We start from the raw sequence: 23,833 nt of genomic DNA on the forward strand, positions 1-23,833 counted from the left end.
TGTCTGTGGAACTTTGAGCATTTTGATAAGTACATTGGTGATGTGTCTCYATCATTGGAAACTGAGGTGGACTTGGTACATTTGCTGCTCTCATCTATTCTACAATAATTACTACTGCTAATACATACATTCCTATCAAAATCAAGGAAATTACACAAAGGCTAAGATGTGCTTGCCTTTCCCAAAGCTTTTAACAATCTTAATTGAGGAGAGAAAAAACCTTCAGACCTTATTCGTAAGTGCCACTAACTCCACTTCATGTCAAGTGATAAGCACAGTCTCTCAGCAATAAACAGAAAAGGTCAAAGATTTTTACTCAAAGTCTCATTCTCAAATAACTGTCTATATTGAATGGTATGAGAAATGGGAAGGTAGAAAAACCCACTAACATTTGTATTCAAGTAAAATCAAACYCTGTTTTATACTCAGCCTTCACCTTCATCTGTAGATGTCTGGATACATCTTGAATGACACACAACGTTGAGGCTTTAAAGACACGTCATCATTTCCCAATAAATATCTTCACAGTAAGATGTCTCAAGACGTCTTCACAAACATGTCTAAGAACGTCTTAAGGCATAGTTATGGCTGGAAAGAAATCGTCAAAATATGCATAGTAACAAAAAGGAGGGAAAGATTCAAATGTTAATTCTTATGTCCCTTCAAAGTGTTGGGATGAAAGATTGACAGAGAAAGTATGTGAAAGACAAATAAATCAGAGAGAAGAATGGGAGAGAGGGGTTGATGGAGAGAGAGCAGGGGGCAGGTGGAAGAGGGAGGCGGGAGTAGGGATTTCCCTAAGGGGTCGATGTGTTTGTGATAGCTTTGCTCTCTCTCTCTCCCTCTCTCTCTCTCTCTCTCTCTCTGTCAGTCGCTCTGACACTCAACGGAATCACTCAACACCACACTCTCACTCACTCACTCTTTTTGACACAGAGGCAGAGACACACACACACACACATCTCCTCAGTGTAACGCGGGGCAAGCACACCACAAACAGCAGAGAAGAGGAAAGAGGAAGAAAAGGAAGGAAGGAAATAAAGGAGGAGAAAGGGAAAACATTGAACGGAGTTATCTGACACTTAGATTTTCTCAGAGGCTTTCAACGGAGAACAGACACAGAGGAGWTGAGAGAAGAGGAAAAGAGGAGGAAGACAGCGGAAACCCTAGACACGGGTCCAGTGTCACAGTGACTCAGGTAAGACCTCTCTCTCTCTCTTATTCACACACTGAATTTTTCACACACTTATAATATTAAGATCCTTTGAAGTATCAAAAAAGATATATACACAATACCGTTCAAAAGTTTGGGGTCACTTAGAAATGTACTTGTTTTTGAAAGAAAATGACATTTTTTGTCCATTAAAATAACATCAAATTGATCAGAAATACAGTGTAGACATTGTTAATGTTGCAATTGACTATTGTAACGGCAGATTTTTTTATGGAATATCTACATCGGCGTACAGAGGCCCATTATCAGCAACCCTCACTCATGTGTTCCAGTGTCACATTGTGTTAGCTAATCCAAGTTTATCATTTTAAAAGGCTAATTGATAATTAGAAAACCCTTTTGCAATTACACAAGCTGTTGTGATGATTAAAGAAGCAATAAAACTGGCCTTCTTTAGACTAGTTGAATATCTGGAGCATCAGCATTTGTGGGTTCAATTACAGGCTCAAAATTGCCTGAAACTACGCACATTCTTCTGAGAAATGAAGGCTATTCCATGCGAGAAATTGCCAAGAAACTGAAGATCTCGTGCAACGCTGTGTACTACTCCCATCACAGAACAGCACAAACTGGCTCTAACCAGAATAGAAGGAGGAGTGGGAGGCCCCGGTGCACAACTGAGCAAGAGGACAAGTACATTAGAGTGTCTAGTTTGAGAAGCAGACGCCTCACAAGTCCTCAACTGGCAGCTTCATTAAAATAGTACCCGCAAAACACCAGTCTCAACGTCAACAGTGAAGAGGCGACTCCGGGATGCTGGCTTTCTAGGCAAACTTGGATTAGCTAACACAACGTGCCATTGGAACACAGGAGTGATGGTTGCTGATAATGGGCCTCTGTACGCCTATGTAGATATTCCATAAAAAATCTGTCATTTCCAGCTACAATAGTCATTTACAACATTAACAATGTCTACACTGTATTTCGGATCAATTTGATGTTATTTTAATGGACAAAAAATGTGATTTTATTTTAAAAAGAAGGACATTTCTAAGTGACCCCAAACTTTTGAAAGGTAGTGTATATACATATTTGATGTTTAATTTGGCCTTAATTGGCTATTAGTTTTATTTGGCCTTATTTGGCTATTAGTCCATACAAACGCATTGAATAACAGATTCACTACATGGAACCATAGACAGTCCCCAAAAAGTTTGTTCTGAAGTGTCTGTTTAATACCAAAAATAAGTGGTTAAATACATGTAAAAAAAACTTTATAATTTTTTTTTGCTGATCTTTATTATACCTCTCAGATATAGGAAAGATCAGGAAACATTTACAAATTATACATATATTTAACCCGTTATTTTTGCCACTAAACAGTTTGCATGTACTGTATAGTTCCATAAAATGTTTCAACTGGCATGTACGTGTTTGTGAGAGTCTCACCTTTCCACAGAGGTGTCATATTAGTGTGTAGCCCAAACTGTTCGGACGCTACAGACAGAAGTTGGCAGATTGGCTGTACCGTCTTAAGACGAGTCCCAAGACGCTTGTGGCGGTCGTAGAGCAAAACGGAGAACGCCATCGTGTTCGTGAGAGTCTCATCTTTCCATAGAAGGGTAATTAACCTTTTGGACGCTACATACGATTTTGTGAGAAAAACGGTTTTTGGGATGTCTCATGGTCTGGCAAACACCGATTTAGCTCTGTCACCACAGATGCATAAGTGGGACATCGGTGGATGCGGTGGATTGAGATGCATCCAWTGCAAAAAACCTGATATCAGGTAGCTAAAACGGACAGATTGTTATGTGGATTTTTTTATTATGCTAATTACATTTCTGCAGGGGTCCGGACATCGACTCTAGGGGTTAGCTTAAATTCAATGACATGGTGACATTAATTGAAGTCGGTGGCTAGTGGGAGTGGTCTGTGAATTTCACTTTTGTGTGTGTGTGTGTGTGTGTGTGTGTGTGTGTGTGTGTGTGTGTGTGTGTGTGTGTGTGTGTGTGTGTGTGTGTGTGAGATATAGATGCTGGTAGAGAGAGGAAGAGAGAGAGCGAGAGAGGGGGGACAGATAGATGCTCACAGAGAGAGAGAGATTTATGATATGGTCTTTTAAGCAACAGCAAGTGGAGGACTTGTGGTATGTGGATAAACAGGTAGTGGTGGACACACAGCATGTGTTGTGGGCTGCATATATTACACACACCCATAGTGAATCACAACTCCAGCGTGGTATAAACCACAACTGCCTCGGACTCTGAACATCATATTCATGATAGTCATATCCGTCATGTTGTAAGCCAACCTCTCTAACTAATCTGGCATGTGTGACAGTCACTGTACTAGTGGTAGTTCACAACTCCAGGTTAGTGAAAACCAACCACAACAGTCTGATTCAGTATGTGAATATTATGTTCTTATATCAATCATGTTGTGAGTTAGCCAACCAACCTCTCGAACTCATTCAAGATTCATTGTAAATCAATTGCCAAAGTAGGTGGTTTTGCCATTCTCTTTTTATGCTAATTTAAAATGAGCCCACAAAATGTATATTTTCAGATTTCCCCTTCCCATTTCCAGCAAGCTTGAGGAAACCACCAGCCACAGGAGTAAAAGTAAAACTAACCAAATAATGTTTGACCTTTGTAATGTTTGGAAAGTACAGATGTGGTCAGAGAGGTACGGAGGAAGCGATAAGGGGGAGTGACGGAGAGGGGGAGTGATAGGGAGGGGGCGAGATAGATAGAGGGGGAGCGATAGAGAGGGTGAGAGACATGGTCGGAGTGAATAGAGCCTCTGTCTCTGAATCAGTCACTAACCGGGACAACAGCACCATGTGATGTGAGCAGTTGTGGCGTTATCTTTATCAAGACACCCTGGCTCATCAAAACAAAATCCCCACATMGCCGGGTCAAGAGTGCATTATGACCGATTCAGGGATAAACTTTTTACTATGCCAATAGTGGTACCAATACTTTGTTTTAGCTGTCTTAGAAAGTCATGTAAAAAAAAATCACATAGTACTGTACTTTGAAAATAGTTATTTTTAATCATACAGAATGTGCCCTGGTGTACTGTACATTAAAACCTCGCTTCATTCAGACGGCACTCACCTCCTACGCAGAGTCACAAAGGCACTGTTACATATTGATGAGGTTACCTCTGTCGTAATACCGCACCATGGCTTTGTCACACTGTGTCCTCAAGCTACCTGAGTCAATGCTCAGTCAGAAACTATGATGCATGTGTGGGAAAATTGATTGAACCCATATTGATTAAGCTGCTGTTGACATAGAGATGTGGAAGCTATAGAGAGGGCGTCAGGTAGCCTAGCGTTTTAAGATCGTTGAAGAATCCCCTAATTGATCCTGTAAATCGCTCTGATAGGACAGACAGTTCACACTTACAGTATGCTTCAGTGGTTATAATTACATACATGAGAGACAGAGACAGAGACAGAGACAGAGACAGAGAGACAGAGCAGAGATGAGAGGAGAGAGAGAGAGAGAGAGAGAGAGAGAGAGAGAGAGAGAGAGAGTCACCCAGCCTCCCTGTGCACTGGCCTGCACTGTATAAGGGGTCTCTGTCCGTCACTGTGTCACCTGGCCCTGTGAGTGCAGGCCAGGGCCAGGCTGTGTGGAAACTGTGTGTTTGGGCACATTAGGAGGCATTAGCAGGGGGAGCTTGCGAAGCAGCTGTGAATAATACATGGACATTATTTATGAGCAGAGAGCATGTCCTCTGGAGGGCAATGAGGCGCATGCTACGGCTACACACTCCAAAAAGTTACAGTGGGAGGGGGGACGGGAAGTGTTTGTTTACTTTACATTCTAAATCGATCGAATCGACAATACCTTTCCCAGTCTATTTTCTCACCAGAAATAGCCAACTGTTGATAATGTTGAGGTCATCTAGCGGAGTGTTATTTAACTAAGTGAGTGTGTGTTTAGCTGAGGGCTAACAGTGTGTGTTTACAGGAGCTCAGGGCGAAAGTTCATTCATCTGGCAGTCATCCACCATGTCAGTCAGATTTGGGGCAAAGATCCTCTCTCCTAACAGTACAGGTGGCACAAGTGCACAATGACCTCAGCTAATCGTAGAAACACACGCGCACGCACACACACACACACACACACACACACACACTCTAATCTTTGTGGAGACAGAGTCAGTGTTTGCTAGACCATCACACTCCAGTTGGTTTAAGGAGAGGTGACAGGACCACCCACTGACCACCAGATGGAGGGAGCAGGAGAGGTCCGACATTACACAGACACCAACAGACAGACGGACGGACGGACACACAGACTGTGTTTCTGGGGTTGGGCTAGGTCTGCTTCTTTGGGTCTGGGGTTTGCTCTTTGGGGTTGCTGGGCAGTGGTTAAGAAAAAGTGGGATAAAGTGGGGCAGAGAGTCAGGACCTCAGGGAGCTCTGGGTGGGCTGTTTGGGTGGGCCTAGTCTGTGTGGTCATGAAGCCCCTGGGTAGAATTAGGGTCTGGGTAGTAGGGTAGTAGGGTGGAAGGGTGGAGGGTAAAGGGCATCGGAGAGGAAATGCCAATATAGGACTGGACTCTAAAGACCAAGTCCTATAACACACCCACTGACTGAAAGAGCTTCCATGCTGTTGTGTCAATCAATCAAATCCTAATCCTAATCAATCCAATTTGTATCATTTTATCAGTTTGTTCAACTGTAAACTGTCTGTCCCCAAAAAACAGACCAAGGACACCAGACAGTGACATTGGCAAATCTCTGTTGGGCAATACTGTACTACTGTAAATGGCATTGGTTTGACCTTGATGGTGAAAACACCACAGGAGGGGTTTAAGCTGAAAGCCCAAGGTGGGAGTGAGGGATGAGGGAGGGACTGAGGATGAGGGGGGGTTATCCATCGCTGTCTACACTCATTAATTTCCAGGCACAATGAGAGCCTGAGGACTTGGGGTATGGGGAGAGGAAGGGCGGAGAGGTAGGGTGAGAGGGTGGTGAACAACAGGATGAGGAGGGTGATGAAGTCATTTAATAGTCTTAAGTGCTTGGTCAATCAAAACCCTCCTGCTAAAGCCCCGATGTTCTAATGTTTCCACCTCTGCCCCCCTCGTCTCAGTGTGTGTGTGTCAGTCTGGAGAAGCAGTGGGGTATACAGCACGGAGGCACACAGGCTATTAGATATGTCACATAGAACCACTATGAGAATACGAGGGACAAGAGAGAGAAGGACAGCAAGAGAGGACAGATAGGACACACAGAGAGGACACAGAGAGAGACAGAGAGACAGAGACAGAGACAGAGACAGAGAGAGAGAGAGAGAGAGAGAGAGAGAGAGAGAGAGAGGAGAGAGAGAGAGAGAGGAGAGAGAGAGAGAAGAGAGAGAGAGAGAGAGAGGAGAGAGAGAGAGAGAAGAGAGAGAGAGAGAGAGAGACAGAGAGAGAGAGAGAGAGAGAGAGAGAGAGAGAGAGAGAGAGAGAGAGAGAGAGAGAGAGAGAGAGAGCGAGAGAGAAGAGAGAGAGAGAGAGAGAGAGAGAGAGAGAGAGAGAGAGAGAGAGAGAGAGAGAGAGAGAGAGAGAGAGAGAGAGAGAGAGAGAGAAGAGAGAGACGAGAGAGAGAGAGAGAGGAGAGAGCGAGAAGAGAGAGAGAGAGAGAGAGAGAGAGAGAGAGAGAGAGAGAGAGAGAGAGAGAGAGAGACATAAAGAGCCACCCTCTTCCCTTTTCATCTCACCTGCTGAATCAACTAGCCCTGAAAATGGATGGCGCTGGAGCGTTGGGCCCATACCCGGCCGGGTACATTACTTCTACCAATCCTCTTTCTTTGTCTTTATCGGTTCCTCTTTCTCTCCCTTCCTTCATCTCTCCGTCTTAGTCTCATTGCCCCAGGTGAGAGGGTTACAAAGAATGATTTTAGGTCCTTCTCTCCTCATTCCTCTCCTTTTGCTCTCCACCCTACAGTACTTAAAAATATATATATATTTAACCAGGCAAGTCAGTTAAGAACAAATTCTTATTTACAATAACAGCCTACCGGGGAACAGTGGGTTAACTGCCTCGTTCAAAGGCAGAACGACAGATTTTTACCTTGTCAGCTCAGGGATTCAATTCAGCAACCTTTCGATAACTGGCCCAACGTTCTAACCACTAGGCTACCTGCCGCCCTATCATCTTCTTTACTCTTTCTCCTTCTTTATTTCTCGCCCTCTTTTCCTCTCCTCCTGTCTTCATCTCTTCCGTACCCTCTTCCCATATTAAATCTAGATAGGCAGAGTTCAGGACCCACATTGGTGGGAAAAGTACCCAAATGTCATACTTGAGTAAAAGTAAAGATACCTTAATAGAAAGTGAAAGTCACCCAGTAAAAACACTACTTGAGTAAAAGTCTAAAAGTATATGGTTTAAAAATACTTAAGTATCAAAAGTAAATGTTATTGATAAAATATACTTAAGTATCAAAAGGACAGATAAAAGTATAAATCKTTTCACATTCCTTATATAATGCAAACCAGACAACACAATTGTATCGTTTTTTTAAATTTACAGATAGCCAGGGGCACACTCCAACACTCATAATTTACAAGTGAAGCATTTGTGTTTAGTGGGTCAGCCAGATCAGAGGCAGTAGTGGTGACCAGAGATGTTCTCTTGATAAGTGTGTGAATTGGAGCATTTTCCTGTCCTGCTAAGCATTCGAAATGTAACGAGTACTTTTGAGTGTCAGGGAAAACGTATGGAGTAAAAAGTTCATTACCTTCTTTAGGAATGTAGTAAAGTAAAAGTTGCAAAAACTATAAATAGTAAAGTACGGATACCCKAAAAAATGACTTAAGTAGTACCTTAAAGTGTTTTTACTTGAGTACTTTACACCACTGTTCACTGGCCCATAATGATATTGACCAGACAGACCTCCCCCATATGTCAACGTGCCCCCATTCCAAACACCCATACGCACATCCCCCAAACCACATACACACACCCTTGCTCATATACAGTACAGTACACAGATACACACACACCCTGCCCACACACATAGATCCTAATTGACTCTGTCACAGACTCTCGGTGAACACAGACTCTCAGTGGACCCACACACAGACACACACACAGACAGATCAGAATTGACTTCCTCTTGACAACAAACAGCCAGTGAAATGAGTGACTGGAGTTTGGTACCAGGTACTACACAAGCACACAAGATCCATCACGGCTTAATGAGAAAGAGGAGTAAAAAGAGGAAGTGAGACAAATAGAGAAATAGAGAAGAGAGCAGCCCCCGTGTCCTGCTTTCACTCCATCAGTAATCGACATGTCAAACCTGGTTGTTTATATCCACTGTGATGTCATGTGCCAGATAGTGACAGCAGGCTGTCAGAGCTACAGTACGTTACTGTGTGAAAACCAACATATGTGCTACATTGGACTGTGAGCATGTAAACAAGGGTGTGTGTGTGAGGGGGGGTGGGGGGGGGGTTGTGTGTTTGAGTGTGTGCGCGCACACATGTGTGTGTATTGGTTGGCTGACATGTGGGTTGAAGGGAGGTGCCTGTATGCATCTGTGTGCTCTTAGCTACCTCTGTGCATTTGTTTCAAGCCTGCATCTGTGCATGTAACTGTGTGTGTGATTCGGCATCAGGAGTCAGCGCTCCACACTACACTAGACTGCACCCAGGGACCTTCTGGTGCAGCTAAACAGACTGACAGCCAGCCTGTTCTCTTTCTCTTTCTGACTGTCTGTCTGTTTGAACCTCTCCAAATCTAAATGGCACAGGCTGCCATGTTAACACACACACGCATGCACTGCCCTGTGCCAGACTGCCATGAACAGTAAACTCACACTCCAGACATTAGCATGGGGTGTATGCCAACGCCTGCGCCCAGACACACTTGCATGCCAAAGGCACCTTTAATTAGATCCCAAACACATACACACACACACACACTTTCCCGCTCTCTTTTACAAACACATACACACTCCCCCGAAACACCCTGTTTTTAACCCAGACACCCCCCTGCTCATCTTTCTGACACACACACACACATCACCATCCTCATTATCAATGCGCCATACACACACACAGACTATAGAGAGCTCTTTTGAGTGTTTGATACGATTGACCCAGATCTTAAAGCGCGAATGGCTGGGGAGGGGGAGAAAAGGGTGTCTGGGGTGGGGGGTGTGTGTGTGTGAGAGGGGAGAGGGTTGGGCGGCTGGTGTGGATTTTTTGTAAAGAGTCTAATTTGAAACCCAGTCGGGGGTCGGTGGGCAGATTTCTGCGGTCAGTGTCTTTGCTGGAGAGAAGGGGAGAGAGACAGAAAGAGCAAGAGGGAGAGGGAGCGAGAAAGAGGGGGTAGGGAAATAGAGACTTTTTGGACCCCGATAACAGGCGTTATCTCGAGAACTTCTCTCTCCCTTTCACCCTCCTTCTCTTTTCAACCCTCATTCTTCTGAAGAAAGAGATCTGATGTTCAAACTTAAGCCTCTTCATGTAAAGGAGGAGTACACTCCGAGGGGCTTCTTAAGGCTTTAGGAGTGCCTCTTTGGCACACAAACACACACAGATACTATAACAAATTCAGATGCTGCGTGGGCTCAAGAAGACATCATTAGTCTTACTCCTCAAGGTTGTGACCAGTCTGTCAATGAAACAAACGTTGTCATGTAGACACATTTCCCAGCCGCGTTCTGAAAAGTCGCACACACAGTTCTTTCCCAGAAAGGGTAGCTTGCCTGTGACAGGAGTTGTTCCTGACCATGTGAAGTGAACAGGAAAAACTCATGTTTACCTAGTCAGGTCATACAATTAGAAAGTTTTCCAGATCCTACATTTGATTAGCTTTGTTGTGGTAGCTAGTTTATGGAGTAGCAAGAAAATGTTTGAAGTAGTCCCAAACTCATGCAATGAGTATGACAGATTTGTCTCTCTCGTGTCCTTGTTGAATTTGTTTATAGATCCCCCCCTTTGGATGATTTGTCTATCCACACATAGAATGAAAATATAATGAGACTATATGAAGCCTTCATTAGATTTTCTTTGTCATTTGTGTGTGCATATACATTATATTGAATAATATGGTTTGGGTTTGTTGTGATAGTTGTCTGAAAGAATGATAACACATTTACAGTAGTAATGTGAATATATGACATTTGGCTGACGGTTTAATCCGAAGCGACTTGCATGCATTTTTCATATGGGTGGCCCCAGCGGGAATTGAACCCGCGACCCTGGTGTTGCAAACGCCACTCTCTGAGAAAGAGAAAGGAGGAGACCGAGAGAGAGAAAGGAGGAGTCCGAGAGAGCAACAGAGAAACAAATGGAGAGCAGGAGACAGTAACAAATAGAGAGAAAGAAACAGAGACATAAACAGAGAAACAGAGAGAAAAACATAGAGACTTTATCTACCGTCCAACAGCCTTGGTGATATGGCTAGGCTGGCAATCTACTGGATTTCACCATGCCACCCTCTACTAGGGCCAATCTCTCTGCCTGCGTTACACACACACACACTCTCTCTGAGAACACACACACACACAGGGAACAAACACACAGGGAACAAACACACAGACTACATCTGTCCCCTCCATCCCTCCCTCTGTCCCTCTGTGCAGGATAATCCCTGACACCCCCCAACCACAAATACCAGCACCCACCAAAAGATAGTTCTAAGGCACAGGACAGCAAACAGAGACGTGTGTTCATATACACACACACAAAGAGTGCAAACACATGCAGATTTAGATACAAAGTAAGAAGCAGCTCACAAAACCATGCAATACTCAAACTAACAAAATCCACACACCCATAAACTAGCCAAGAAAGAGCAAGAGGAGAAAGAGAAAACAGAATAAGCACTGCTATATTATATAGTATATTATCAGGTTTCAGGTATGACCCAGATGCAGACAGTGTCGAAGAAACAAAAGTATATTTATAGTACAGGGGCAGCCAAACGACAGGTCAAAGGCAGGCAGAGGTCGGTAATCCAGAGAGGGTGCAAAAGGTCCAGAACGGCAGGCAGTCTCAGGGTCAGGGCAGGTAGGGGTTAATAATCCAGTGAGGTGGGGCAAGGTACAGAACGGCAGGCAGGCTCAGGGTCAGGGCAGGCAGAAAGGTCAAAACCGGGAAGGACTAGAAAACAGGAGCAAGGGAACAAATGCTGGTAGGTTTCACGAAACAAGARGAACTGGCAACAGACAAACAGAGAACACAGGTATAAATAAACAGGGGATAATGGGGAAGATGGGCGACACCTGGAGGGGGGTGGAGACAAGCACAAAYACAGGTGAAACAGATCAGGGTGTGACAGTATGTTATATCTATATTTCACAAATAATTAGATGAAATAAAGTTTCCTAACAGCAATACTGTTAGTCCATATGGAGCTCTCACAGCACCACACACCATGGACAATCCAAGCCTTGTTGTTGTGGTTTTTGCATGGTGCCAAATTGGAGTCACAAGGTGTAGCCTGCTGTCTGCTAGTGGGAGAGAAGCTCTCCTATTGAACGGAGCTGAACTAAAAGCTGGCTAGAGCAACAAGACCTCACAAAATTGTGAAATAATTCAACATTTGTCCACACAGGAGGTTAAACATAGATTTTTGAAGGTTAAGTTGAGGCAGTCATGCTGGTTAAGGGTTAAGGTTTGGGATAAACAAATAAAAGACATGTGCCTAGCACTGGGTTCTGCCTGGGCTAGAGGCCCTCCTCTGACTCTATAATGAAACACCAATCCCTCCCCATTCCCAGTGACTTTAATATGATAGGTGTCCTTTTTTCATGACTTTACCCTTAATACCAAGTATCTAAAAGTAACTGGATGTGCATACACATCCTACTCCTGAACTCCTCTCATATCAGCCGCCTCTGTCAGTGTTGTGCTAAGACCGAGAACATTCATGATGTACTCTATTTCTGACTGTTCCCAAAGCAAGTTTCTGCCACTCTATTCTTACCGAAAGAGTTTTTAAAAAGTTGTGAGATTAGAACATTTCAGGGAACTGAGTGTGATGCAACGTGGGATTGTAGAATGATTCATTGATGAGTAGTTATAAGAGGTTTCTGTGTGCGTTAGGGTAATTCCTCAGCTATCATATATTATATTCATGTCTGTATCTTCATGTGAGCGATATATAGGGATATAGGACAAAGAGGAGAGAGGAGAGAGAAAAATGTTGAAAGAGAAGAGGAGAATATAGAGAAATGGGGAACGAGAATAATAATAATTTATAAAATGGCTTTTGTAAAGAGAGAGCGAGAGAGAGGGTTCATTAGACTGTTCAATGATCCAAGGCCAGCTCAGGTAATCCCTACCATTGTGACAATGAGTCATCATAATGCTGCATCAAATGTACATGATCCTAGGGGCATTGGCAAACACAATGTAAGTAACTTTATTTATGTTCCCCTAATTGCACCGAATACTTATGTTTATCCTACAGCTAGTGTATGCAGTAATCATGAGCCTATGAACCAGAGTTACACTGTTAGCACTGAGGCGGTGTGCCCTAGTAGGAAGACCACTTTGTGCAGCACACCCTGCACTATCAGCTCCAATATAAATAACATGAGTAAGTCTACTTCTGATAAGCTTCCCAGTAAAGCATTAAATACAATCAAGCATCCCAGAAAACTGATAGAAATAGCCCATATATGCAGCTTAAGAAACATGGTCCATGAAGTCAATAACTTGCTTGTAATAGTTGACATCTCTGAAACTCTCTGAATACCTATGATGATACAGTGATAGCAATACATGGTTATAACATCTACTGAAAATGCAGAAATGRCAATGCCGTGTTCTGGTCTATATTCAGAACCACATTCCTGTAAAGCTTAGAGACTGTAATATGGCTGCAGGTTAATCTGTCTCACCTAAAGCCCATTCTTGTGGGAAGCTGCTATAGACCACCAAGTGCTAACAGTCAGTATCTGGATAATATGTGTGTATGTAATATCAACAGATAAGTATATTTTCTGGGTCATTTAAATATTGACTTGCTATCATCAAGCTGCCCACACAAGAAAACACTTCAAACTGTAACCAGTGCCTGCACCCTGGTTCAGGTTGTCAGTCAACCTACCAGGGTAGTTACAAACAGCACAGGAATTAAATCATCAACATGTATTGATCACATCTTTACTAATGCTGCAGAAATTTGCTTTAAAGCAGTATCCAAATCCATAGGATGTAGTGATCACAATATAATAGCCATATCTAGGAAAACCAAAGTTCCAAAGGCTGGGCCTATAATAGTGTATACGAGGTCATACAATACATGTTGTTGTGATTCATATGTTGATGATGTAAAGAATATTTGCTGGTCTATGGTGTGTAATGAGGAGCAACCAGACGCTGCACTTGATACATTTATGAAATTGCTTATTCCAGTTACTAATAAACATGCACCCATTAAGAAAATGACTGTAAAAACTGTTTAATCCCCTTGGATTGATGAGGAATTGAAAAATTGTATGGTTAAGAGGGATGAGGAAAAATGTCTGGCAGCCCAACTGATTGGCAAACGTACGGCAAATTAAGAAATCATGTGACTAAACTAAATAAAAATAAACTATACTATGAAACAAATACATTATATAAAGAATGATAGTAAAAAGCTTTGGGGCACCTTAAATGACATTTTGGGGGAAAAAAGCCAACTCGGCTKCATCATTCATTGAATCAGATGGCTCATTCATCACAAAGCCCACTGATGTTTCCAACTCCTTTAATGACTTTTTCATTGGCAAGATAAGCAAACTTAGGGATGACATGCCAGCAACAAACGCTGACACTACACATCCAAGTATATCTGACCAAATTATGAAAAACAAGAATTGTCAGTGTGGAAGAGTCAGTGTGGAAGAGGTGAAAAAATTATTGTTGTCTATCAACAATGACAAGCCACCGGGTTCTAACAATCTGGATGGAAAAAACTGAGGATAATAGCAGATGATATTGCCACTCCTATTTGCCACATCTTCAATAGCCTACTAGAAAGTGTGTGCCCTCAGGTCTGGAGGGAGGATAAAGTAATTCCGCTACCAAAGAATAGTAAAGCCCCCTTTACTGGCTCAAATAGCCGACCAATCAGCCTCTTACCAACCCTTAGTAAACTTCTGGAAAAAATGGTGTTTGACCAGATACAATGCTATTTGACAGGAAATAAATTGACAACAGACTTTCAGCATGCTTATAAGGAAGGGCACTCAACAAGCACAGCACTTACACAAATGACTGATGACAGGCTAGGAGAAATTGATGATAAAATGATTGTGGGTGCTGTCTTGTTAGACTTCAGTGCAGCTTTTGACATTATCGATCATAGTCTGCTGCTGGAAAAACGTATGTGTTTCGGCTTTACACCCCCTGCTATAATGCGGATGAAGAGTTACTTGTCAAACAGAACACAGAGGGTGTTCTTTAATGGAAGCCTCTCAAACATAATTCAGGTAGAATCAGGAATTCCCCAGGGTAGTTGTTTAGGCCCCTTGCTTTTTTCAATTTTTACTAACGACATGCCACTGACTTTGAGTAAGGCCAGAGTTTCTATGTATGCGGTTGACTCAACACTATACACTGAAATGACTGCAAGTTAGTTTCAGAGTGGGTGGCAAGGAATAAGTTAGCCCTAAATATTTCTAAAACTAAAAGCATTGTACTTGGGACAAAACATTCACTAAACCCTAATTTTCACTAAACCCTAAACCCTAAATTTTGTAATAAATAACGTGGAAATTGAGCAAGTTGAGATGACTGTTCAGTCGTGTGGTCAGGTGCCATAAAAAAGGCAGCAATGCTGGCCCTTGGATGTACACAGAGAGCTAATATTAAAAATATGCATGTCAATGTCTCCTGGCTCAAAGTGGAGGAGCAGTAAAATTTGATTTAAAAAATGMAAAAAAACACCTTATGGAACAGTGGGGAATGTGAAGCAACACAAACATTGGCACAGACACATGCATACACACACACACACGATAGCATACGCGCTATACACACACATACACATGGATTTAGTACTGTAGATATGTGGTAGTGGTGGAGTAGGGGCCTTAGGGCATACAGGGGGGTGTTGAAATCTGTGAATGTATTGCAATGTTTAAAAAAAATATATAAACTGCCTTAATTTTGCTGGACCTCAGGAAGAGTAGCTGCTAATGAGTTTCCATAATAAATACAAATACAAATTAGCAGAGTGGAAGTCAAGCTGAATGCGCTGCGCCTCGACAGGAGGGATACTGTATACTCCAACATACTAGGGAGTCACAGGACACACACACACACACACACGGGAAGCACCCACCCACTTCCCACTGGGACACAATGGTTGAATCAGCGTTATTTCCACATCATTTCAATATATACTGAACAAAAATATAAAAGCAACATGCACAAGATCGCTGAAATAAAAAAATCCCCAAAATGTACAGCATTCTAGATGATTCTGTGCTTTCAACTTTGTGGCAACATTGTACAAGATCGCCTTTTTACATGATTTGTCAACTCTGCTTGAAATTGATCAGCTTACAGTGTATCAATGAAATGTAGATAATGAGTGGAATATATTGTTATATACAACCCAGGTAGCCCATTTCAGCAGTGCATTGTACACTACACTATAATTTCTAATGGTAGCACATAATGATTCTTTCCACTTTGCCCTATTGAAGCACACTGGCTGATGGAGAATCAMGTAGTATTTACAGCTTTATCCATATATGATTTCCAACGTATATTGATGTCAAATTGCTACATTTATGAGGTAAACAATATTACAGCGTTCAGCAGTTATCAAACTATAGGGGTAACTAGGCACTACATGCTTTTGGTTCAGTAGTTATCAGTTTTGAGCAGTTTGTTTCAGTAATAGTTAATTATATTGTTAACAAATGACAAGAAAATCATATCAAAAGTAAAGTGAATATTGCATTTTGAAAAGCAGATACTTAGATTGAATATGTATCCAAATCCAAAGAGTGATTTGATGCAGTGACAAAATGACTTTGTGAATGTGTTCGTTTTGAAACACGAGCCATTTTGATGATCTGTTTTGATTTGTTTTTATAACTCTAAGCGAGTTACTTTGTTACTTGTGAAATTTCACCAACGTGAAAAACGTGAAAAAAACTGTAATATCATACATTATAGAAAAAAACTAGCCAGTAGCCACCACTTTCAGAGTACATTCTTCAAAGACAAACTAAACGAAACACCAGGACAAACCCTTCAGCCTTGATAGCTGACTTGATGAAGGTAATGATGACAAAAGAGACACCGAGCAGGGACTCTAGACAAACTCTCGGGGCGGCTGGAGCAGCAACATTCCCCTAAGGTGCAATTAAAAAGGAACACAGGAACCGAACACTGACGAGGTTCTTCTCCAGGACCACACAACACCCACACACACACACACAACAAGTGAATAAATAACTCAGCCCCATCAGGCTGGCCTGAACACAATAACAACAACAGAAACAGAGAGACAATGTCAGAGGTATTGACACCGCTGTGTGGTGATGTTAAGGCCTGGTGAACACAAACATAGCAACAAACTAGGCACCATGGTGCCTTGACTTTGCAATCGCTCTCTACAAGTCCTCCTCCTGTGACTGGTTGCCTGTCTGTTGAGGACAAGTGACAGACACAACCACCCACGCCAGGACTGAGAGATACCCTACTTATTCCACCTAATTAATAAGATGGAGACTTATCATCTAAATTGTGTGGAACTGTTCATTCTCTAATGTTAGTCCATATCCACATAGTTCAGTGTCCATCACTTCCATGTGGTTATTAAAAAATAAATTGAACTTGAACATTAGCCTACTTTTACCATTTGACATTGCACCAAATACTTTGTTTTTTTCTTTCAATTAATGATTTAATTAACAATATTGCTCCCCAGAGGGGAAACTGAGTTTGACACATGCAGGGACAATACGCACTAGGGTTGGTATCTTTCAAGGATTTTAGTGGCCCTTTTGGGTACTTCAGATTATCACAGGTGTCTGTAATCATCTCTGGCCCTCTGTGTGGCCTCATCACATCGGCTGATGTAAAAAGAGCTTTATAAATACATTTGATTGATTGATTGACCACATGTCAAATACATGAAATAATTAAAGAAAATCATTTTTAAATAAAAAATAGAATTACAAAGCTGCAAAACAGTATCCTAAACATAAACCATCAACTAAGTGAATGCCATTGGTGTTTAATATGAGGGTTTCAGCATTAAATAAATATCCTTTTTTACTATGCCAATATGTATTGGTTGTCAATGTTTTGACGTCACACTGGTGGCAGTTGTGAACAGTCAATAGCTGGAAGAGTTTCAGGGTTAATTCGAAATAATGCCATTGTTGACTAGAATTGTTTTCATTAATTGGGCTATTTTGTGTTTAACAATATGGTCTATATACTAGAAACTAATGGACAACATGGACACAGATATAATACATTTATAATATATGAATACAGTTATTAAAATATAAATGATCAAAGTTACGATAGATTGGCATTGATTTTCTGTTCATTGCCAAAATTACTGAAGATTCCAGTGACTTTCTAAATTACTGGTAGCTTTGAAACCCTAATACAGACAAGAAGTTCCAGTCTTCATGAGTTCTCTGCCCTAAATGTAGCTAATTTATATGACCTAAAATATGAACTCAGATATTTAAAACTGCTTTTGACAGTGAAAAATAACTCTTCATTTGCAGGCTCTTCACTGAAGACCCCTGGATCCTGAACCCATTTCCCCTAGGAGCCCCTACCCCCACCCTCCTCCCGCCCCAGCCCCACAGCCTGTGGGTATCTTCCTGTACCTGTGTGTGTGTACCTCCCCCCTCCTCATCCTCCCACCTTCAGAGCCCATAGTCCACCATGCTGTGGACTGTTCTCCTAGCCCTGCTGGTTCTCCTCCTACTGCAGACCCAGCTATGTGTCTGTCTACGGGTGCTCAGAGTTGCCGGCTATTCCTCCCCCTCATCCTCCCCCTCTCGTAATGCCACCAAGCAGCGACTACCTGGAGCCATCATCATCGGCGTGCGTAAAGGTGGCACCAGGGCCCTCCTGGAGATGCTCAACCTCCATCCGGATGTAGAGGTGGCCAAGGCTGAGGTAATGAGAAATAGAAACATCATCATGACCATCTTGACTTAAATTGTAAAGCACTTTCACACAATAGACTACTCTCAAAGCTTTAACATAATGGTATGAAAATAGTCATGCAGCATAACAGAATGAAAGAACAAGATAAAATCCTAGAATACAGACTTTACAGAAATACATTTTTGGGGGGGATAAGGTATTAAACAACACTACATACTTTTTTTTTAGGTGCACTACTTCAACGTGGAAGAGCACTACCGGCGGGGGCTGGCGTGGTATCGTGCCCAGATGCCCTTTACCCTGCCTGGGCAAGTGACGGTGGAGAAAACCCCTGGCTACTTTGCCTCTCCCCAGGTCCCTCAGCGGGTCTGGGAGATGAACCCTGCTGTCCGACTCCTGCTGATCGTCCGGGACCCCGCTGAGCGCCTCGTCTCCGACTACACCCAGGTCCTCCATAATAGGGTGACCCGCCACAAGCCCTACAAGTCTCTAGGTAAGTTGCACCGAGGTTAGAGTGGTGACCCAGTCACTGAAAGGTTGCTAGTTCAAGTCCCAAGCGTTAGATAATTGGGGGCTGCTTGTGTCAGATCATTACTACCACCACTGTCATTCACTTGAGAAATGCAGTTAACAACAAAAATGTAAATCCATCCAGTGCTCCATACCTCAGATCCTGTTTCTCCTAACCTATATGTGTGCCAAGAGTTAGGAAAAAGCAAAGAAAATATAAATTTCTGCCCTAAAATAAAATATTATATTCTACTACTATTTTATGTATTCTATTGTAGAAGAGCTGCTGCTCCGCCAGGGCCACATTGACCCGGCCTACAAAGCCCTGCAGAGGAGTCTGTACCACCAACACCTGGACCGCTGGCTGGATGTCTTCCCCAGGGAGCAGGTCCATGTGGTGGACGGAGAGGCCCTCATCAGAGACCCCTTCCCAGAGCTCCGGAGGGCGGAGAGGTAATGTTATACATAATGTAATTTGTGGGTGTGTTCCAAAAACACCCTCTGGTCAAAAGTAGACATTATAAGATTCTGACCTTACGATCACTGTAAGTACATCTTCCCTGTAAGGTCGGAACGGCAGGCTGCCCAGGAAACCATGGAGCCGGCATGAGATATAGCTCAGAAAACATACCTCAATCCAGGGATGGAGATGCTAGGTAGCCAAAGCCACAGCAGCCATTTTCGAAGGATAGTCAGTCAATCAGCTCCTTTGTTGCTCAACATGACATTCCATAATGGGATGGCTAGTCAAAAATAATACACTATATAGGAAATGAGGTACAGACTTATACTTGAATAAAATTGACTAAATTACACTTTCTCACCATGCATTAACTTGTAGCCTACATATTTAACCAACCATGCTTTTTGAACACATTTAACCTCATGTCTATTGTTGGTAAAATTCACAGAAATGAGCACCCCAAACACAACAAACTGGAAGTTCATTGAAAGGACCCAGAAATAGCAGTCTTCTTCWTATTCATCTTATATGTTATTATGGCGGTCCACAGACACACGTTAGAGGTGCATGTACAGGTGGTACTGTACAGGTGGTAAACTATATAAAAAAGATCCATTGTATTAAAGGGGGATAAAAACGACATCATGCAAACAAACAAAAATGTACACAAAAAAAATAACATCACATCCCTACACGAGATCAGGGGCATGTGAGGGCGGCCCATCCTTTGACAAGATTTCTTGCAATGCCTCGGCTGTAAACTCACTGAGTCTCAAAAAGCATACTGCTGCACAATAATTCAATTTTTCTCTGATTTCTTCTTTGTTTTGTGCTGTGCAGTTTATGACCATTGTAATAAATGCTGCAAAGTCCACCTTTTTTTATATGTTATATATCAGGATCCCTTGATTGCCGAGAAACATTCACTGGTGCAGTCTCAATTACCTTGCGTCTTCAACGCCACTCGCTCCTTCTACTCTTTTCTCCGCCTCCAGATAGGAGACAACCTGGACAGCCCTTATTCTCCCCACCTCTGTCTCCTTCACCCTAACAGTGCAAACCAGGGACTAGGGCATATGTTCGCCACCACCAGTGGAGGCTGCCGAGGGGAGGACGGCTCATAATAATGGCTGGAACTGAGCAAATGGAATGGCATCAAACCATGTGTTTGATGTATTTGATACCATTCCACTTATTCTTCTCCAGCCATTACCACAAGCCCGTCCTCCCCAAATAAGGTGCCACCAAACTCCTATGGCCACCACAGTTGCAGCATATAACCTCAGCTGGCATATGCAATTTTTTCTCCCATCTGCATACACTTGAGACATGCCCAAATCTTTTGCATTTATTACACTGGAGGAGCTTAAGCACAACAGATCTTAAAGGATATTTCATAAAGCCTAGCTTTACATGAGAAGGYAGAGACTTTATAATATGGGCGAAGTGGGTTTCCTTACTCCATTCACCACACAGGTCAGTCAACATGCACCAATCACTTCATCTACTTCCTCAGGTATATCATCTGCATCTACTTCATGAGCAACCCCAGAGACAGGCGCCCTGCTTCGTAAATCCATACACAAAACTGCATTCAAAACTCTTTTTGAGGCGCAAAGTATGTTCTGCGGACACACAAAAAATGGAAATAAAACCAGGATTTGTGGCTGCCACCTCACCCAATGCACCCATGATACTTCTTAGCTTCCATCACAACTTTAATTATTTTGTTTCCTTTCTTTTTCATGACTGTAGCCCACTCATTCTCACTCTCATCTTTATCCGGCCCGCCATCAGTTTCGAACAGAACATCCATTTCCGCCATCTCCCCTCTCCTAGCAGTCTTTTGGATTGCCTGATTAAATAGGGGCCTGAATAAAAAAAAATGGCCTCCAAGAGAGGATCCTTTCATGGCCCACCTGTTACTTTTGTCTGTATGTAACTTATATTGTGTAAGATGCTATTCAGTTGCCTCATTGAGGAGATTAAGGTTTTTAATCTAATCTCATCTAATGTAGGRCGTCATTGTAGTAGGCCATCATTGTAAATAAGAATTTGTTCTTAACTGACTTGCCTAGTTGCCTAATAAAATAAATAATCTATAGGTTCCTGGACCTGCTGCCCCGCATCACTCCCTCCAACTTCTACTTCAACACAACTAAAGGTTTCTACTGCCTCCTCTCTGCCGGGGGCCATGACAAGTGTCTGGATGAGTCCAAGGGGAGGCCCCACGCTCCTCTCAGCTCCCGGGCCTTCAGGAAGCTCTGCCGATACTTCAAAGAACCCAACCGCCTGTTCTTTGAAATGGTGGGACGTTTCTTCTCCTGGTGCTGACTGTGCATCAAGAAACAAAATACCCTTTATTGCTCTGATACCACCTTTAATGGGACAGAGAGAGGGGACAGACAGGGCCAACTGGCGATATTGCCCATAATAGCAAAGATTTGGGATGCCTTTGAAATGGTCACCTGTTCCCTATGTAGTGCACTACTTTTGGGCAGAGTGGGTACCATTTACAACATAATCTTAGAGATGCTTAGAGACACTAAGAGCAGGTCAACAGTGAAAAGACATTGGCCTGTGTGAAGTTACTGTTGATTGGACGGATAGATAGATTGGTGTGTTGACTGTCAGGTAGGGGGGTGGATGGGATGAATGGACGAATAGATTGGTGTGCAGACTGCTGGGTGTGCGGATGGATTAATTTATGTGTTAATTGAAGGGTGTGGGTGGATGAATTGACTGAGAGATGAAAGGATAAAACCACGGATGCACACTGACGATTTTAAAGATCTTTAGAGGTGTTACGTTTTGAATGTTCTCAATTCTCTTACTGTCAATGAGCTGAACCAAGCCAGGCCTGGGAGTGAAAAGCACAACAAGCATAGACTGTATAAGATAACTCTCACTGAGGGACACTATTTCTAACTACCCATAGAAATAGATGATGGGTACATTCAATATGGCAGCCGGTCCACCCATCACGGAACATTGACTTGAATGGGAATGTCCATTCTAGTGATCTGTTTTTTTTTATGGTWCTACCTGCTGGAGAACATGAACTGAAGTGCCCATTCTCTAATACTGTATGCCTGTTGGTCCTAATATCACCTGATCATGACTCTTGCTGGTGCCTGTCATCGTTGGCCTTGGGTTGCACAAACTAGAATGAAATTGAGTGTAAGAAAATAACTACAAACTGGAATGAAATCAAGTGTAATAAAATAACTACAATAAACTGTGCCATACAATTGTATCGTGAACAATCAAGACAAAAACAAATCTTGTCATTTTGATGGTCAGTAAAATGAGTTTCAGAGCAGATACCATTGGAGGAAATGTATAAGTGTACAGAAAATAGAGGGTAGAAGAATGTTTTGAAATTAGATGGGGCTTATTGTTGCACTATAACTGAATGCTTAATTGCATAAAAGGTCAGTCCATCTGTAGATCTACTGTACCAATATGAAGCTATTTCAAACCGAGTCTGACGTTTTAGACTGCTTACCATTTTCACAAAATGGTTTACCATTGTAAAAAGTATGCCTGTGAGCTAAAATAATGTCCTCATTTAGATAATCATGTGTACTTATCTTGTTATTATTCTAATATTTTACTTTCAAATGTTCAATAGATATGTATATTTTTGGGATTGTTGAATTTGAATTTGAAGGTGTTTGAGCTGTAATGCATTGTAAGTATGTTTTCTAAAATCTTCTTCAATAAATGTGTACTGTTGTACTTTAACCCAGAGAAAATAACAATATTTAATAGAACATAGCGATGGGGGGGTGGGAGAGAGAGAGGGAGAGAGAGAGAGAGAAGAATAATGTAGGGTACCAACCAAAATACATTTCTAGGCCTAGACAGAACGTATTGTAAAGATCATATTGTAACGTCTGCTTCCAACCCACACCCTCAAACACGTAGATCCCCTGAACGCAGCTCACTTTCCAGCTCACACTCTCAAAAACCTAGATCCCCTGAACGCAGCTCACTCTCCAGATCCCAATCACCTGAATTCTAATCACCTGTATGTCATTATCACACACTATTTTGTTCAGTTCTTTGCCCCCATCACTGTGAGGTATTATTTGTTTTGTGACACAAGTCTATCGGAGCAGTTTTTCCCGTGATTTACTCCTCCCTTGTATGATAGTGAGTCAGGCAAAAACTATCGGATTTCCTGTTATATACCTATTTCCTGATCTCCCGGACTACGTTACTAGCCTTTTCCCTGCCTGTACTGTTGCCCTTTTGGACCCCTGGACCCGGCTACCTGCCTCCTCCTGTGGTTCTTTGCAATAAACACCTGCTGCGCCCTGCGCTTAAAACCAGCTCTCTGTCTCCCATTGTGTTCATTACACATATGTCCTATCTCAGCAGGTCAAATACATAATAACACGTAGGGCTTTAAATACACATACAGTGTGTTGACTTTTAACAGTTGTGTGTATTAGCTGTAACGGGCGTCTAAGTCGTTCTCCTCCTCGGACGAGGAGGAGCAAGGATCGGACCAAAATGCAGCGMGTGATGAATACATGATGAATTTATTTAGACAAGACGAAACACGA

At 42.4% G+C, this 23,833-nt stretch overlaps 1 protein-coding gene across 2 annotated transcripts; it reads left to right on the plus strand.

The window, feature by feature from the left end:
• The first annotated feature begins 842 nt into the window (after positions 1 to 842).
• Positions 843 to 23,596, plus strand: LOC111974576 (heparan sulfate glucosamine 3-O-sulfotransferase 1). 2 transcript variants are annotated; one of them, XM_070447133.1, is made up of 6 exons: positions 843 to 1,198; positions 2,634 to 2,796; positions 17,896 to 18,295; positions 18,515 to 18,779; positions 19,075 to 19,249; positions 21,365 to 23,596. In XM_070447133.1, exons 3-6 carry the CDS (start codon positions 18,059 to 18,061, stop codon positions 21,591 to 21,593), a joined length of 906 nt encoding a protein of 301 aa, XP_070303234.1. In that variant the 5' UTR covers positions 843 to 1,198; positions 2,634 to 2,796; positions 17,896 to 18,058; the 3' UTR covers positions 21,594 to 23,596. The 2 variants fall into 2 exon arrangements, with proteins under 2 accessions (XP_070303234.1, XP_023858182.1); XM_024002414.2 differs by lacking the exon at positions 2,634 to 2,796.
• Positions 23,597 to 23,833: the final 237 nt, after the last annotated feature.

This window comes from Salvelinus sp. IW2-2015, linkage group LG15, assembly GCF_002910315.2.
Source record: "Salvelinus sp. IW2-2015 linkage group LG15, ASM291031v2, whole genome shotgun sequence".
NCBI classification, from domain to species: domain Eukaryota; kingdom Metazoa; phylum Chordata; class Actinopteri; order Salmoniformes; family Salmonidae; genus Salvelinus; species Salvelinus sp. IW2-2015.

Bases quoted from the DNA above. Each gene is read 5' to 3' on its own strand.
- LOC111974576 (XM_070447133.1), top strand. From the start codon at position 18,059: ATGCTGTGGACTGTTCTCCTAGCCCTGCTGGTTCTCCTCCTACTGCAG. The intron at 18,296-18,514 runs GTAATGAGAAAT...CTTTTTTTTTAG, and splicing joins TAGAGGTGGCCAAGGCTGAG to GTGCACTACTTCAACGTGGA. The intron at 18,780-19,074 runs GTAAGTTGCACC...ATTCTATTGTAG, and splicing joins CAAGCCCTACAAGTCTCTAG to AAGAGCTGCTGCTCCGCCAG.